The following is a 16,369-nucleotide window of genomic DNA, read 5'->3' on the forward strand; positions in this document are numbered from 1 at the left end:
CATTGGAAAAAGCCCATATTCTGTGTCTTTCTTATAAGCTCATTCAATAAATAGATGCGCTATTTAAACAGAGCTGAGTGTTCTCACAAATCCTGAAAGAGGCTACAGACAGCAGGGTACAGATGTGACATTAACTTAATATCTGGTAATCAATATCTTGCTACAAATTGAATCCAATTCTCAATGTAGAGATAAATGCTTCCTCTGACCAGATTGCATGGCTGTAGTAAGGCCCTAGTTTTTGCAGTCCTGTGGAAGAAATCACATATCCCTCCATGCCAACTGTTAGCCAAGTAAGACTCTCCCCACAGATGACTAATCTCGACCAAGGCTCATCTCTCTGGAGTTAGCCTGCTGCTGCATCTGCAGGTAAATGCCAGGTGGACACAAATGTGGTAAGAAGAAGGAAAAAAAATGGGTGTGTTGCAGACAGAGAAAAGATCAAGAGTCACTGAGAAAAAGTAAGTAATTCAAGTTTCCCAAGGTCTTGTTCTTTTTGCAGTAAATGTGGTATCAGAGGCAATACCAGGGCAAAGAAAGCAGCAGCTTCATAGTAGGCAGGTCCGAGCCTCATGCCCAGTGACTGAGAACCTGGGCCAGGCCCTCCACCACTCTGGGTCTCATGCTGGCTTCGGGACCTATAAAATAAGATGGAGAAAGAAGGTCCCCACGTTCCTTTTCCATAGTAAGGGGGTGACTACAGGGCGTCAGCCAGATCTGAGAAAAGCTCAGCCTGTGAAAGCAGAAGTGGTCAAGCCACAGCAGACAATACAGGCTTCCTATAAAACAGCCCAACCAAAGGAAGAGGAAATGCTGGGGGCCGGGGCACTGAGGACATTCTGGAGCCCAGTGCTAAAATCTAGGTGTCAACCTACACCCCAGCTCTAAGTGACGATAGTGCATCTGAGGTGACAAACAGGTGGCTCACAGCCAAATGTGGTCCACATAAGTATTTGGTTTGGGCAGTAATTTTTTACAAGTATGAATTCACTTCCAAAATATAGAGCCAGCCAATTTCCAGACTCCTGGACTTTCTTTTTAAAGAGAAAAGAAAGAAAACAGATCTGACAGCCCTAATTTGTATTCTGTTGTGCAAAAATCAGGGGGAGCTGAGCCATGGCTGCCCCTTTACACTGGAATCAGCTCTCTGACCCCCACTTTATTTACCTGCCTGGCCTTGAAATGGATTAACATGTAATGTGATCAAGTAGCAATTAAGCAATGTGAGTAAATCAAAGAAGTGAACAAGCACAATCAGCCACATTGTACCTTTGCCAAGATGAGACAGTCAGAGAGGAGAACAGTCTGTGTGGAGCCCAGGAAAGGGCAGTGCAAAAGAAGGGAACTTGGCAGTGAACCTGGTCAGGAAAGAAGGCCCTGGGGCCAGCTGGAACAAGGACCTGGGTCTGCTTGGAAGCCCTATCAAAGACACATGCTGAGCAAAGGAGGTGCTATGCGTGACCTACTTCTTGTGGGGCATCTTCCCAGGAGGAGAATGCAGCACCCACCTGATATGAGCTTCCCTAGCTGCTTTATGGGCTCATGCCTGTTCAGAGGTAACGTCTCAGTTCCAAAATTCTAACTCCAGGCTGTGTGTCTTGTGTGTGCACACACATGTGTGTGTTGAACAGAAAATCTGAAATCATTGTTAATTTAAATTTGGTTTGCCAAAGCTCTTTATTTTACATTAATAGTAGTGATAACGATGTTTTTATTTTTAAATCTAAATTAGAATTATCTTCTCCTCAAAATTTCAGTGAGCTATTTTTTGATGAAATAATGAAAAAATGGTTTTATATATTTTGAAAAAACACAATAGAAAATATGTCCCAAACTAGGATACCTGCAGTTGGAAAAGAATCTAACAAAGAGAATCAGATATGTAGCAATAAATGCAGCAACACAAATGTAAGGCTTATATGCCGAAAAACACAAAACAGTACTGAGAGAAATGAGAACAGATCTAAATAAATGGAGACATTCCAAGTTCATAGACTGAATGACTGAATGTTGTTAAGATGGGCAATTCTCCCCCAATTGGCCTGCAGAACCAATAGAATCACTACACAAACCCCACCAAAACAGACCTGCAGTTTCAGCTCTCACATGTAAAGAACTGAAAGTTGACACATATGTCCTTACAATAAGAAAAAGTTGGACAAACTGGAAATCAATGACTTTTCTTGGACACATCCGAAAATTGAGGCTGCAGGGCAAGTGGCCATCCCCAAATCTGGAGAGACAAGGTATGTCCAGAACCACAGGCAATGTCTGCTTCCCATGGGCAGGGGGCGCTGCAGCTAAAAACTGGTAGCAACACTTGAATGGCTATCTTGGAAAATTGCTGGAGGCTGAACTGGATTGGCACGACAATGAGAAACCGCCAAGAACCTCATTTTTAGGAGCCACCTCTACTTCTATGAGCTTTATCTCCAGGAGCCACACCAGGTTCTCACAGTAAAGAGTAGAGAAAGATCTTAGTGGCTCTTGCAGGGAAAGGGGAAGAGGACCATTGCGAAATATGCCCAGAGCCTTCTTCTCCGTAACAGATGTGTACTGGTGGGGTGGGGGTGGGGGCTGGCGGGAGACCTGAGCTTTACTCAGTTTGCAGAAGGGCTTCCTCCCACTCCAGTTGGGGTCAGGGCTTCAAAGAAATGAACTGGAGATGCTGCAACCAGACAAGGAACAAATACTCTTCCTCCATCTAGTCCAGCAGTTCCCCACCTTGGCTCCACATCAGTATCACCTGGGGAACTTAAAAAAAATCCTGATACCCATAATGCACTCAGACAAATCAAGTCAGAACTCTGGGGATGGCACCAAGTATCACTATTTTTAAAAATAGGTACGAGGCCAATTCACACAAAGCTCAGATCTACTATTGACTACAGCTAGCTGAATGGTTTGACAGAAGAGAAAACAGATTATGAGTTATCAGCTTCCCAAGTACCAAGTAATTACCAATAAAGAACTCATTATTTCCCTAAGCAATAGTAACTACGCAATTAATTTTCCTGTAAGTGCATTCAGCCATTCCTCTACTTTGTCCATTTACTTCGACTTTCATCGAACAGTGAAACATATAATCTGCTCACAGATAATCAAGAGTTCCTTGTCATACCTCCAGAGCCATTATTCCTACTCTCATAAAAATAACCCACCACGCACTTTCATATTTGATTTTAGATCATTTCATAAACTCTATAATTAATCCTAGAGCTTCCGGTGTACAGCAAGTGCCATGATATGCCTTGATATGTGTATTCACTGGATTTGCATTTCTATTCCTATCGTAACTACATCCAAACTGCAGCTGCAGATTCCCTGTATCAGCAGCTATCTGGAACGCACACATTTTCATTCCTACTTCAATGCAGAACTCATTTAGTTTCTATTTTAAAGCAGATGCTTGAAAATACATTGCAATCAGTGTGGTGACACATAGGACCCCATCGATTGTCCTTGATCTCAAGGTTGCACAGAGGTAAAGCTCCCACCACGGACAAGGACTCTTATTTTACTGAAAGATGGTCTTTGGCCCACCCCCGCCTTTCTCCACAGCAAAAAAAATTTCCTGTAGCTGCTGTGATTCCAAGGACAATCTGGACTGGACTCACAGATTTATCAGGAAGCCAATGTGGCTTAAGCTTCAGGGTCTCTCAATGTGTGTAGGCCTCTTCTAAAGCCCAGGAGGCACCCTAAACATTTACATTTGTAACTTTATATTCTTTCTCTTAAGGCAAATCCTGTAAGAGCTAGACCTCATAAATTTTATATCCATCTATAAGTGAGCCTAATGTTAGCCTGGTGGCCAATCAGAAGGCAAACACTAAATAAACTGTTAAATCTTTAAAAGGTGACGTCAACAAGAATTGGTGTAGGCTGCAATTGTACCCATAGAATTGGGCTTTCCTTCCTTGCCAACAGAGATACTATTGTTGATCCACAAGCAAAGATGGAAGGAGGAGACACCTTCTTCTTTGGAAAGGGCCAGCTCTAGATCCTAAGAAGAAACAGGGAGAAAAAACCCAGGCTTTGTTTGCCACTGAGCGTGAAAATTAGGCACAGCCACAGGGTGGGGCCGGTGGTCCTATGAAAATCCCAGGTCACCTTCCACAAATAAAATTAGCTTTCTCTGCCTTCGGGGCCAAGCATGAGCATCTTGTCTGGCTTCTTTTCAAAGAAAATTTTCTGTCCACCCCCTTGCCAAATTTGAAAGTCCTTTAATGCAGCAGGAAAACCTTCTAAGCAATAATTAAAGAGAAATGGCTAGCCATGCAAATACTAGGAGTGAATACTTGAAAGCATGATCATTAATTGACAGTTCTAACCATGCGTTGCCAGATTCCTGTGGCATTTGATGGGGGTAGAGGTAGGTGGGTGGAGAGGAGAGAGCATCAAAGCAGGAGGGAACCTGAAGAAGGGCCTGAAACACGGAAAGGCGCTCTGCGCTGCAGACTGCATGCTTGGCTGGGTGGCTCCTGTCTACTGCTGTGGGCCAGGACACAGCAGAGCCGCACTACCAGGTGGGCCCACACTGCAGCCACACAAGCTGACAGAAGACCCACAAAGACTGACAGAAGCATTGAGGTGTTCACTTATTTACACAAACTTCCCTTCTGCTTGCCTTTACAACTCTTCAGGTTCTAGAGTGCATTCAGGCCAGCAATGCTTCTGATTCAAAGAGTGGCTGCAAAGTCCAACTTGGGAGTTAACCATTATTTAGCACTCCCATCCTCTGAACACTGTCCATCTGGGTGTAGTAGCCCTTCCCTGAGCAGCAGCATGTTCTCCCTGGCTAGCCACTAAGTCCAGACCATTTTAGAACTTTCTTCCTGCTTCTACTCCACCTTCCTCAGCAACCTATGAACCCGAGCTCTTCTGCCAAGTTCTCCCAGGCAGGTGGAATCCCATGCAGGGCCAGTGCCACTGAGTGGCTAAGCCCCAGGAACATACTGGTCCCTGTTCCAAAAGTGTCCCTCTCTTTCCTACCATCATTTGCCACTGAAAATTGACCTGTGTGCAACTTGCTGCCTTGGTAGCAAGGCCATAGACCCTGTCAAATCCAGCCTTAATTTTATTTCTAAAATTGAACCACGTGGCTCCAGACCACATTATAGGCAACATCAAGAGCACATTAAGAACAGGGTCGGGCCACCCTGCCCTGAACAATGTTGGCCGTGGTCAGATGGCAGACTGCCCTCCTCAGCCAGCTCCCTGAAGAGAGCTTTCTCCCTGAGACTGTTTGAGCTGCGAGGGGAGGAGGGAGAAAGGCAGCAGAGGCAGCACGTGCAGATAGTGAGGAAGGCCTGGCTTTTTGGTTACTTTACCCTCTGCTCCATTATTCCAGGACAAACAAAAGTCAGCAAGCCATTCTCTGAAGCTCATTAAAACTCTGCTGCAATTTCAGGTGAAAAGAAAAGGACTTTCCACTCCAGCAAATGGGAAATGGGCTCATCCCAAATTAACAGAAAAGCTATTTCCCTCACAAACCATATTTAAATTATGAAACTTGGGAGGAAGCTCTGTACTTCCCTTTTTCCAGACAGACTAGACTGTGAGAACAAAAGACAGGAGAAGGTCTTAGCGAATCCCAGTTGATGACTAACTCCACTGAAAGCAGAATGAAGACTCCTTATTATTTCACCAAGAAATGTTCACCACAGAATACAGTCAACAATAGAAGTCAGCTGGATTGGCAAGATAATACTATTACCATTACAGGCTGCTTTGTGCTATGTTGATGGGACTTTGGGGGAAAGGTTTTGGGGATGTTTGGGGTAGAAAACACCCCAATTTGCCTGACCACATCCAATGCAGTGAGTATGGAAGAAGTAGGATGTGGTCTATGTCCATTCAGATGCAATGCATATAATTACTATGGTAGTTCATGTTCATTATAGAACATCTCTCTTTGTCCTTACTTAATGTAGAAAGAATTCACACAGATGGCAGCTGCTAGTTACTACTGTTGAATACAGGTTTGCAGGCTTGGGAAATGGCCCCCTGTGTGGCAGGTGAGCAACAGCACCTGCTGGGTTAGTTTAGATTAAGATATTCACAGCAACAAGGCTGTGTGAACCACACATAGGTTTATTTGAACATAATGTCCTCCTGCATGTGAGAGAAGAGGACTGAGACAATGGAGATTTTCATCTATTAAAATACTGTGCTTTTAAGTATTTCTGCTTTCCCCTGAAAATTAACTAACAGCAACTCAGGAAGCATCATGGAGCTACTGGAAATAAATTATGAGTCAGCTAAAGCAATAGTTGCCTCCTCCATCCCCCTCCACAGACTTCCCTCCCACCTTGCAGATGCTTTTAGCATTGTACTCAACTAAAAGGGAAATGCATGTTCTCGGGGACATCATCAAAGAGGTTACAGGACCCCATGAAACACCATGGGTGAAGCAACATATCCTTCTCTGATGCTGAATTTCTCAGAAGTGTTACTCATAGGCTACCTGTGTGGGACTCACCTCAGGTGCTTATTTAAGTGACAGTCTCACCCAGACATACTGACTTACAATAGCAGCTGGGGGTCTGCACTCTTTTTTTTATTTTATTTTCAATTATAGTTGACAAACAATATTGCATTAGTTTCAGGTGTATGACATAGCGATTAGACATTTACATACCTTACAAAGCATCACGCTGGCAAGTCTAGTACCCACTTGGCACCACACATAGTTACCACATCCTGGGGATCTGCATTCTCCCCAAGCTGCCCAGAGTATATCATTAGACTGGCAGGCAAAGATCAAAGACGTGATACGACTTGCCATGTGTCCCTGCTTAGCTGCAGCCCCTACTCACCCGGTGGGCTCCCGTGTCCGGCTGCAGCTGTGGCAATCGCAAAGGCAGAGGCAGGTGAGACAGGGCAGTGGGGGCTGTCAGCCATCTGTCCTGGTGATTTGAAAAAGAGTGGCAATGGCATGGTGAGGCAGGTGGATAACATTTTAAAACAAAATTCTCATTTTCATTCCTGCACTGGATGAACAATTGGGCCAAATACTCTGTATCTCCCTTATTCATAGGCAAATAATAAGATTCTGCATCAGCAAGTCTTCTCTAGATATAGACCTAAGAGAAATGAAAACATACGTCCACGCAAAACTTATACATGACTACCTACAGCAGCATTATTCAAAACCGCCAAAAAGCAGAAACCACCAAATGTCTGTCAACTCATGAATGAGTAAACTAACTGTGGTACATCAATACAAGGGAATATTATTTAGCCACAAAAAGGAATGAAGTACACACATACTACAACATGGATGAACCTTGAAAACATGCTAAGTGGATGTCACAAAAGGTTACACATTGTATGATTCCATTTATACTAAATGTCCAACATAGGTAAATCTATAGAGATAGAAAATAGGTGAATGGCTGCCAGGGAAGGAGGGAAAATAAAAATGGGGAGTGACCAATGAGTACAGGGTTCCTTTTGGGCGAGATGATTAAAATGTTCTGAAATAAGGTCATGGTTATGGCTGCAGATATGTTAAGAATACATTACAAAAATGTTAAAACCACTAAACTGTACACTTTAAAAGTGTGAACTTTATGGTATGTGAATTATATCTTAATATGAAAAGTATTTTTTAATATTCTACATCATGTTTCCAATAGAATTTTCTTCTCAAATCACCTTCCAAAGTAGGAGTGCATTCTAAAATCAATGTCACCCCAATACCTTTGATTAAAAAATGCATTCAGCACCCTTTGGCAGTCCTTCTTACCCCTCAGACAGTTTACACACAGCATTCGATAGTGTTAATGCCAAACTCATTTTTTTCTCCCTCAGGCTTTTAGTGAAAATAGGTGACTGTGATTGTGACCTGAAGGACTTTTATCATTTTGCCCCTAAGTTCTACAGTCATGCTTAAGTAAATAAATAAACAAATAAATAAATAAATAGGAGGGAGGGCAGAGAGCAGGCTCATGTGCCCACACACGAGAGAACAGAACAGCTCTACCCTCTCCTTCAGCAGGAGCCTTAAAACATTTGTGGAACAAGGTGGCAAGTAGTCAGAGAAACAGGCAAAATTTCAGGTACACAGCGAGAAAATGTGATACTGCTTCTATTTGGATCCTCCATATTATTACACATTATAGCTTCCCTCCTACATTCCTATGTCTCTATGTTTTAGTCATATCAAGAAGAGAAACAAAAGACTTAGTTAATCCACAAACAGGATGTGGATTTCTAAGAAATACTTATATAAATTAAAATTTTTACATATAAATATAAATGTATGAAAATAGAGCCCCAATAATAGTAATCAAGTGAATAGCATTTAACGCTCTTGCTTTGGTAGAGTTTTGCTTCCATGGACTTTGGCCCCAAACTCTTCCAAGTTATGATGAACCCAAGGGCATCTGTCTCATGAGCAACTGTCAAAAAAGTTGCCAAGGCCCAGATTGATCACGGCTCTGAGAATGATAAAGAGATTTGGCTAATTATACAGTAGTCTTTTGACAAGCCAGGAAAATCTAGTTTGTCACCTTCCTTTACCAGAACCTGTAATTGACCAGCAGCCTGAAATCAGTCTGCTTCCCGAGGGCTACCACCCATCAGGGCAAATCAGACAACAGCCTGACCCAGGCCAGCTGCTCCTGGAGCTGAGGGCAGTGACAACTTTCACCACGAGGTTGAGGCTATGAATGAAAAGACTGTTGGCAGCCATGCATGCTTCTCTATCTTGTGCTAACTGCCCTACTTGAAGCACAAGTAGTGAAGCCAAAAATGTGTCTTTACATTTTACTTCAGTTACTTGCGGTGAATCTGGTTTCATAATTGTATATTTTTCCCTTCCAGCTTGAAATAATTGGCTTGTGGAGAAAAAAGGAAACGTTTCAAAAACAACCATTATTTAGATATATTTCTTTGAGCTGGGAGGAAAATGAGGCAAGGAAAGATTTCAATCTTCTGTTCTGATGATGTTTCCTCCATAGGATATTTGCTATGCTCTAAAATGAATGCATGGATAATACTGGGCTGGCCAAAAAGTCCATTTAGTTTTTTCCAAAAAATAAAAGACATATTTTTCATTTTTACCAGTAACTTAATTGATTTGGATATTTTGAGTATGTTGGCTATCTCCTGCTATTGGCTTCTAGTAGGTAGAGGCCAGGGGTGCTGCTAGACATATTCCAACACATAAGACAGCCCCACAGCAAAGCATTATTTGGCCAACATGTCAATAGTGCCAAGAAACTTCACAGACCACTTTTGACACATTCAATCACTCACAGTGCCTTCTCCATACACACTGCATAAATCTTTTCTTGTGTTTTAGTTGTGTTTTTACCTTTCTTGAAATAATAAAGCATTGAGATACTCAAAAGTTTGAGTATCTTCTTCCATCTTCAACATTAAAATGGCTGCACAAAAATTCACCAATTTTGATAAGGTTTTTTAAAATGCATGCTGATATGACAGCTGTCACAACACAATCTAAGAAAAGTATTTCAAATGAAGTTAAAGACAACTAAGTGCTACCAGAGCTATCAGACAAAAAAACCCAGCCAAACTTTTGGCCAACCCAATACTCATAAGTTTCATATCTATAGAAAATATACTGGTTTCTGCTGCTAGCAATAATGATTAAGGTCCCATGCAGACGTTCCTTATTTTTAGATTAAATAGTACCCTTAATAAGCTCACCCCTCCAAATTGTGGTGTCCCAGATGAGCCTATTGAACACAGATTCATGGTAAGGTGTAATAGGATTCTGAGATACTTGTCTGAAACTGAGATTCTTCCACTAGCAATCAGCTGGTACAGGCCTTCTATTCACATCACTCTACACAGAGTGCAACCCAATAATGGGGTCACATAAATATTGGTGACACTAATGGCATGTTCTCCAACCATTTGGTTTTCCCTACTTGGTCCAATAGTGACATTATTGGCTTCTAATATTCATAACTGAGACAGTAGGGCAAACTAAAGGTTCAGAAGTTCGCAATCATCTTTCACTTCTTTGTTTCCAAGTCCTTTCCTGAGCGCTCACCTCCAGGCTGGCGATAGCGGAGGTGCCGAGGCGTTGAGGGTGACCTGCAAGGCGAGAGCTCTGTGGTGTCCGCCGCAGGGGCACTCTCCACTCCTGCTCGGTCCACCGGTGCAGACTCCAGGACTGCTGCTTTAAAACACCACAAATTTTAACAAGCAGGCCATGAATTCAAAAGCTTCTTGTCAGTATCATGGAGGGAAACACAAAAGTTTGTTATAGATAATAAGCATTTCATAGTAACCTATGTTTTTAGAGGGGTTTAATATGAAATTGAGTCATTCACCCTGGCAGCATGCTAATGGCACTAAATCTAAATGAAGCTCTTCTCTGCCCATGTCTTGCTGACCCTGCTGAGCCTGGCTGACTCTGCGGGGCCCCATCTGTCCAGCACAACTGCAGATGTTAAAAACAAACAGCAGATGTTAAAAGCAACAGGGAAAGAGGGATTTTTTCAGGGTATAAAACCAGACTGGGATCAAAATTGGGACTTCACTAGCTCTTTGCTTTAGTTGCCCCCTTAAGTCAACTCAAGTCTGCATCTCTCTGCACGTGGCCTCCCAGAAGCTCCAGGGGACCCCTAAGGATCTAGAGCTGCACTGTCCAAGATGGCAGCACTAATCAAACATGGTCATGGAAATGTAAATTCAAATCAACTAAAGTTAAATTAATATTTCAGGCCCTCACTCACACTAGGCACATTTCAAGTGCTCAGGAGCCACAAGTGGCTAGTGGTTGCACTGTTGGACGGCACGGGTGTAGAGCATTTCATCCTCCCGGAAAGTTCTGCCTGAGAGCACTGACCCAGACCTACCCACCAGCAGGAGGCAAGAGGAAATGTTTACAATGAGCATTTGGGAGGTTTTAAGATCAGTTGAGTCTCTTGACTGCAGCTAACATCCCATGAATAAAAGACATGTCATTCTAGGTTCATACTTAAGCCTTTACTGATGTTTCCATCTGGCTTATTAACCAGGTAAAATAACAATTTTGTGTACGTTCTTTCAAGGAAACACACTACAAAAATTCCCTACATTTCCAACAATTTTTCCATTTCTTTTCCTTGGGCTTTTCATTAACCAGTAAAAGCTGTGTCACCTCCACCGATTTTATGTTACCCCTGTCAGCAGAAATACTCTCAACTCAACTCCTGTTGCCACTCCATTCAAGATTTCATCCATAAATTCTACAAAAGTCCTAATGACTTTATACAAAGTCATTTTTACTCTTGCGTATGATTAACTCCCTTAGAAATATGGCCACAAATGTGCCTTTTTGAAAGACAAAAGGCCAGGGAAGGGAAATGGTTAGAATCTTCCCTTGAATGACTTAATTACAGGAAAGCTGGCAACTATGCAGGATGCAAACAAAAAAATCAGTGCTTAGCTGTTAGTTTTATTATCTTCCAAATAACTCCCTCAAAATTCAGTAATGGAAGGCATCTGCTCTGCAAGAACAAGCAGAATATCAAATACATGTCCTTATTCTGATCCAACCATTCATTCCTCTCAGGCAAATGAGGAAATTTTTAAAGAGAGAGAGAATCATTTAGTCAGTAATTACAGTGAACCCCCAAACTTCCCAGCAAGATGGACAAGCCCAAGTGTCCACTGAAAGGACAGGAAAGCTAAGAATAGCACTGCCAGCAAACAGACACCTCAGAAGAGAAGAAACCACGCCAGCACGATGGGGGCAAAGCAGCATTTCCTTCTGGCTTGTTCACTTTGAATCGAATTCCAAGCAAATAGCTTGCCTGCAGGACGAGTGGGCAGATGTGGGTTCAAAACAAACGCTAAAACTGGGAGCACGTTCAGCCCACAGGCAGGCAATTTTGAAACCAAGAACACAGAAACAGACACCAGTGATGTGGGTGGTGCAGCAGTGCTTGCAGTGGGGTGCACAGCCAGGGCCCAAGTGAAGGCTGCCTGGGGAAGGGACCTCAAAACAGTGAACCGCCCGACCTGGGCTCTCCTTTCTTGCCTGCCATCAGTGTGATCTTTATTGAGACTCCCCCATGGGGTGGAATCTGGATGTGAGTTAGGCTGATATTTGTAGCTTTTAGAAGAATGCAGGGCCAGAAGGTGGGGCTGCCTGGCAGCAAGAAAGCAGGGCACTAATGAATGCTGGGTGAGCCTGGGACAGATCTAATGACTGAGTTTTGGGAAAAATAAATTACATTATTCTTTCCTCAGAAGTTTACAGTCTCACTCATTTTTAGGGATATTTCCTATTTCTCTTCTTTCCCTTCTTATCACTTGAAGTCCTCCTGCAGGAATTACTGCAAGATCAGTGTTATAACTACAACGACAATAAAACTAGACAAAGGTCACTAGCATTTTTCAAAGTGTGCACCCTGAAAACGGTCTAGCTGAGCAGCGGTGAGAAAGACCTCTGGCCTCAGTGTTGACCTAATTAATGGGTGAAGCTGGTCTTACGCAATGAGGTTGTGTGGAATTGTGCCCTAAAGTGAAAAGCAAAAAAGTGTATAAACTGTTGGCATATGATTCTTATTCAAGTTTGCCAACTGTTTGAAAGTGTTAACATTATGGAAAGCACAAGCAAACATCTTTCAAATTAAAGACAGATCAGCGCCTCCCTTTTCTTTGCCAATTAGAATTTTCAAGATTAGACAGTAGAGTTAACACAACAGCACTCTTGGCTTCTACAGGCATTGCACACATGCACACATGCACACGTGCACACACTGGAAACCTGTCAGAGTGATGCTCAAGTAAAGAGTTTCACCCCTGCCTTTCCTAGAACTGCTTATGACCAAAGTTAACTGTATACCAATGCAAAATAAAGTATAAAAACTAAGTCTCTAATTCCTTTGTTTCAGCATTCAAAAAAAAATGCCAAAGGACTCCCTAGCCCCTAGTATTAATTCTAAACTTCCTACACGCAATGTTTCCTTGACCAGGATACACAGGATAAATTGTTCTCAAGTCCCAGTAGAAAAAAAAAGAGATGTGCCCGCATACCAATCCATCTTAGGTTTTGTCAAGAATCATATCATTGATTACATTCAGAGCCAAAATCTGAGCAACTCTGGGAAGCGCAGAGGACCACACAATATTCATTTTTTCACTAACCATGCCCTTGACCTCCCACAACTTTTCTTCATTGCCTGATTTCCTTGCCTATTTCATTTTTAATCCAGTTGTACCATGTGCCTGTTTGAATGACTGCCTTAAATATTTTTAAGACAGAAGTGAATACATTAAAAGTAACCAGAAGAAAGCTACAGAAAGTGGAAAAAATAAAGATGCAAAGAAGTGGCCAAGAGCAAAGTGCTTAATGAAAATTCTGGGGGGAGTTGTGGTAAGAAGAAGATATAAGGAGGGGGGGTGTTCATGGGTGGGCAGAGGCGCTGACATCTCTGGAGTGGAGGCTGGCTCAAATGCAACTGATCCAGTGCCATAGGCCTCACCTAGACACAACCTTGAACTTCCGCATCACCTTGAGTTAGAGGAACTCTGTATTTAGCTATGACCTGGAACAGCAAAATGACATTCCTAACCCATGAACCACATGGATAAATGAATCCCTGGAAATCTAACTAAAAATCATTTGTTTTGAGGAAATCCAGTAAAACACAGAGGAATTAAGCCCTCAGCTTTAGCTATTTCTCTAATGTAAGAGAGAAGCTAATATTTTTGCCACATCCTTATTCCTGGGCTTTCTCCATCCGAGGCCCCTGGTCATAAACACTGCCACATGACAAGCTCTCTAGTCACCACTTGCTGTGTCCCCAGTGGTCCTGCCTCTGTCCAGCACCTGCACTGACAGATCTCTGCAGCCTTCACCAATGTCCTGCTCTGAGAGTTTCACCAGTTCCTTCTCATTGGCCTCCCCCATGTCTAACTTGCTCCAGGGAAAAACCTACTGATTCCTACCAGTGACCACACCTCCACCTAGTCAGTTGGCCCAACCAGGCTTCATGATATAGAGTTGGGCTATATACTCTGGGCTTGGGTTTTGAAAACCAAACTAGGAATTTGGTGACTAACGTGAAAAAAATTTGTGTGTAACAAGTTAAGGTGAAAGAATCAATTAGGGTGAGCAATGGGAAGCTTGACTGAGGACCTCTAGAACTGTGGCATGTATTTAGACTAAAATGCAGAAAAAAAGAAATTTTTCTTTTGCTTCTCTGTTAAAGAAAAAAATAATATCCATACTACCAAGCCTTAGCCACATTAAAATAAAATCTCTGGGAAATTGCAAAAAAGAAAAATTCTCATCACCCACCCATTCAGAAGGACACTATCAAAAGAGCAGAAAATGGTAAGGGTTGACAAGCATGCAGAAAATTGGAACCCTGTGCACCATTGGTGGGAATGGAACACAGTGCAGCCACTATGGAAAAGATACGGAGGATCCTCAAAAAGTTCAATATTGAATTCCCATATGATCCAGCAATCTCACTTCTGGGTATATATTCAAAAGAATTGAAAGCAGGATCTCAAAGATGTATTTGCACTCCCCTGCTCTCTGCAGCATTATTCACGTATTTTCTTTGCCTATTCTTCTTCTGACAGACATTTGCATTGTTTGTTGCTTTTGTCTTAAAATAAAGGGAACTTCTGGCACATGCTACAACACAGATGAACCTTGAGACGTTATGCTAAGTGAAATAAGTCAGCCGCAAAAACACAAATACTGTATGAGTCAAACTCTAGACACAGAAAGCAGACGGTGTTTGCCAGCTGCTGTGGGGAGGGAGAAATGGAGAGCTGATTAACAGGCATGGAGCTTCAGTTCTGCAAGATGCAAGATGAAGTTCTGGAGATTAGTTGCACAACAGTGCGACTATAATTAACAATACTGAATTATACACTTAAAAATGGTTAAGATAGTAAAGGAGAAGGAAAGGGAGAAGAATAATGATTTTTAGGAGAGTTGTTATTTTTTTTCCTAAAGTTTCCTCAATACCAGAAAGCCCTAGGAAAGTGTCACATGTTCTATTCCCAGTCAAGGTACATGCCTGGGTTGCAGGCCATGACCCCCAGCAACCGCACATTGATGTTTCTCTCTCTCTCTCTTTCTCCCTCCCTTCCCTCTCTGAAAATAAATAAATAAAATCTTTAAAAAAAATAAAAATAAATAAATAAATAAAATCTTAAAAAAAAAAAAGCCCTAGGAAGACCAGAGCCAAGGTCTGCTCTGTGGGGCTGCACATGGCAACAGAACTGGACATCTCCTGCCCTCAGAAATGCCTTTCCCCACTGGAGGTTCACACTAGCCCTTTGCTCATATGCTCACCCATCTACAACCCCCTTACCTATCCCACTGGCTCATGTCAATGACATGTCCGCTCAAGCAGACGTGATCTCCTGTGTTTTTCACCCTCCAGGGTACTCTGTCTGTATCTCTTGTACTACTCTTATAGTTACGTGATATCTGTCTTCTCCACATAACTAAGCGTGTAAGGGGCTGGGACACAGTGTTTATTTACCATTATGGACACTGTAGCAGAGCGACCTGCACAGAGAAGAACATGAAGCAGTGACTCTTGAACAGACCTACTGTGTTCTCATTCCAGCCCCAGGGGCAATCAAAGACACAAATGTCTTTGAGGCCTCAGAGACACAAATGTCTGACACTCATGTTTATTCCTAGAGCTCTTGAACTCAAAATAACTGAGCATCTAAACTTATCTCCAGATTTCTCCTCCTCTATTTACTGCAGTCCAATAAAGAAGGGGAAAGAACTTCCCCTATTCTGGGAAACTCCTGCACTTCTCAGGGTACCCTGCCCCAGAGGGCAGGGCTGGGATAAGCCTCCCTGTCATTCTGTCTGTGGAAGTGGCCAAGCACCGGTGCTGGATGGAATCCCAGAGGCACTTGTCAGCACACGTGCCTCCTTATGATTCCTGAGAAGAATCTATCATGATGCTGCTGAAACTTGTTGTTCTGATGACTTTTTAATTATCTTCCTCCTTTCCTCCTCCTTAGTTGCTAACTTGTCAATTTAAAGGATTTCTTGTTTAAAAGGCTGCTACTTTTGATGATGACAACCACTCCAGTTAAAATGCCATTAAGTAGTTCACTAGAGAAGCTTATTTAAATGATCTGAGCTAGAAAGCGCAGAGAAACTTCAAGAAGGTACAAAAGCTGGGGTCTCTGCTTCCCTGTGAGTGATCCTCTTTGAAATTTGGACATGTCGATTGCTTATTTCCCCATTTTTTGTTATCAGTAAGTAAATCAGTTATTATGTTACAGGGTGCAGCCAAGAGGGGGGGCCCAAATAGGGATTTGGAATGGGGTCCAGAACTCAAGGTGTCCAGGAAATATTAGGATATCCTCCCACCTACCCCCACAGGTGTGAGTTGGGGGAAGGGACACA

General features: G+C 42.6%; 1 protein-coding gene across 6 annotated transcripts in view; it reads right to left on the bottom strand.

Moving 5' to 3' along the window:
* Positions 1-16,369, bottom strand: part of RASGRF2 (Ras protein specific guanine nucleotide releasing factor 2) — a 196,992-nt gene that overhangs the window by 67,989 nt on the left and 112,634 nt on the right. For 4 of the 6 annotated variants that reach the window (XM_045847896.1, XM_045847894.1, XM_045847893.1 and 1 more), the window contains exons 16-17: positions 10,028-10,156; positions 6,819-6,908 (exon numbers count right to left, since the gene is read on the bottom strand). In XM_045847896.1, the coding sequence (XP_045703852.1) occupies positions 6,819-6,908; positions 10,028-10,156 (219 nt within the window). The remainder of the gene's footprint in view (positions 1-6,818; positions 6,909-10,027; positions 10,157-16,369) is intronic. The other 2 variants (XM_045847895.1, XM_045847892.1) reach the window with 1 other exon arrangement.

Source organism: Phyllostomus hastatus, unplaced genomic scaffold (assembly GCF_019186645.2).
Source record: "Phyllostomus hastatus isolate PE091 unplaced genomic scaffold, TTU_PhHast_1.1 phas_contig_58, whole genome shotgun sequence".
NCBI classification, from domain to species: Eukaryota; Metazoa; Chordata; class Mammalia; order Chiroptera; family Phyllostomidae; genus Phyllostomus; species Phyllostomus hastatus.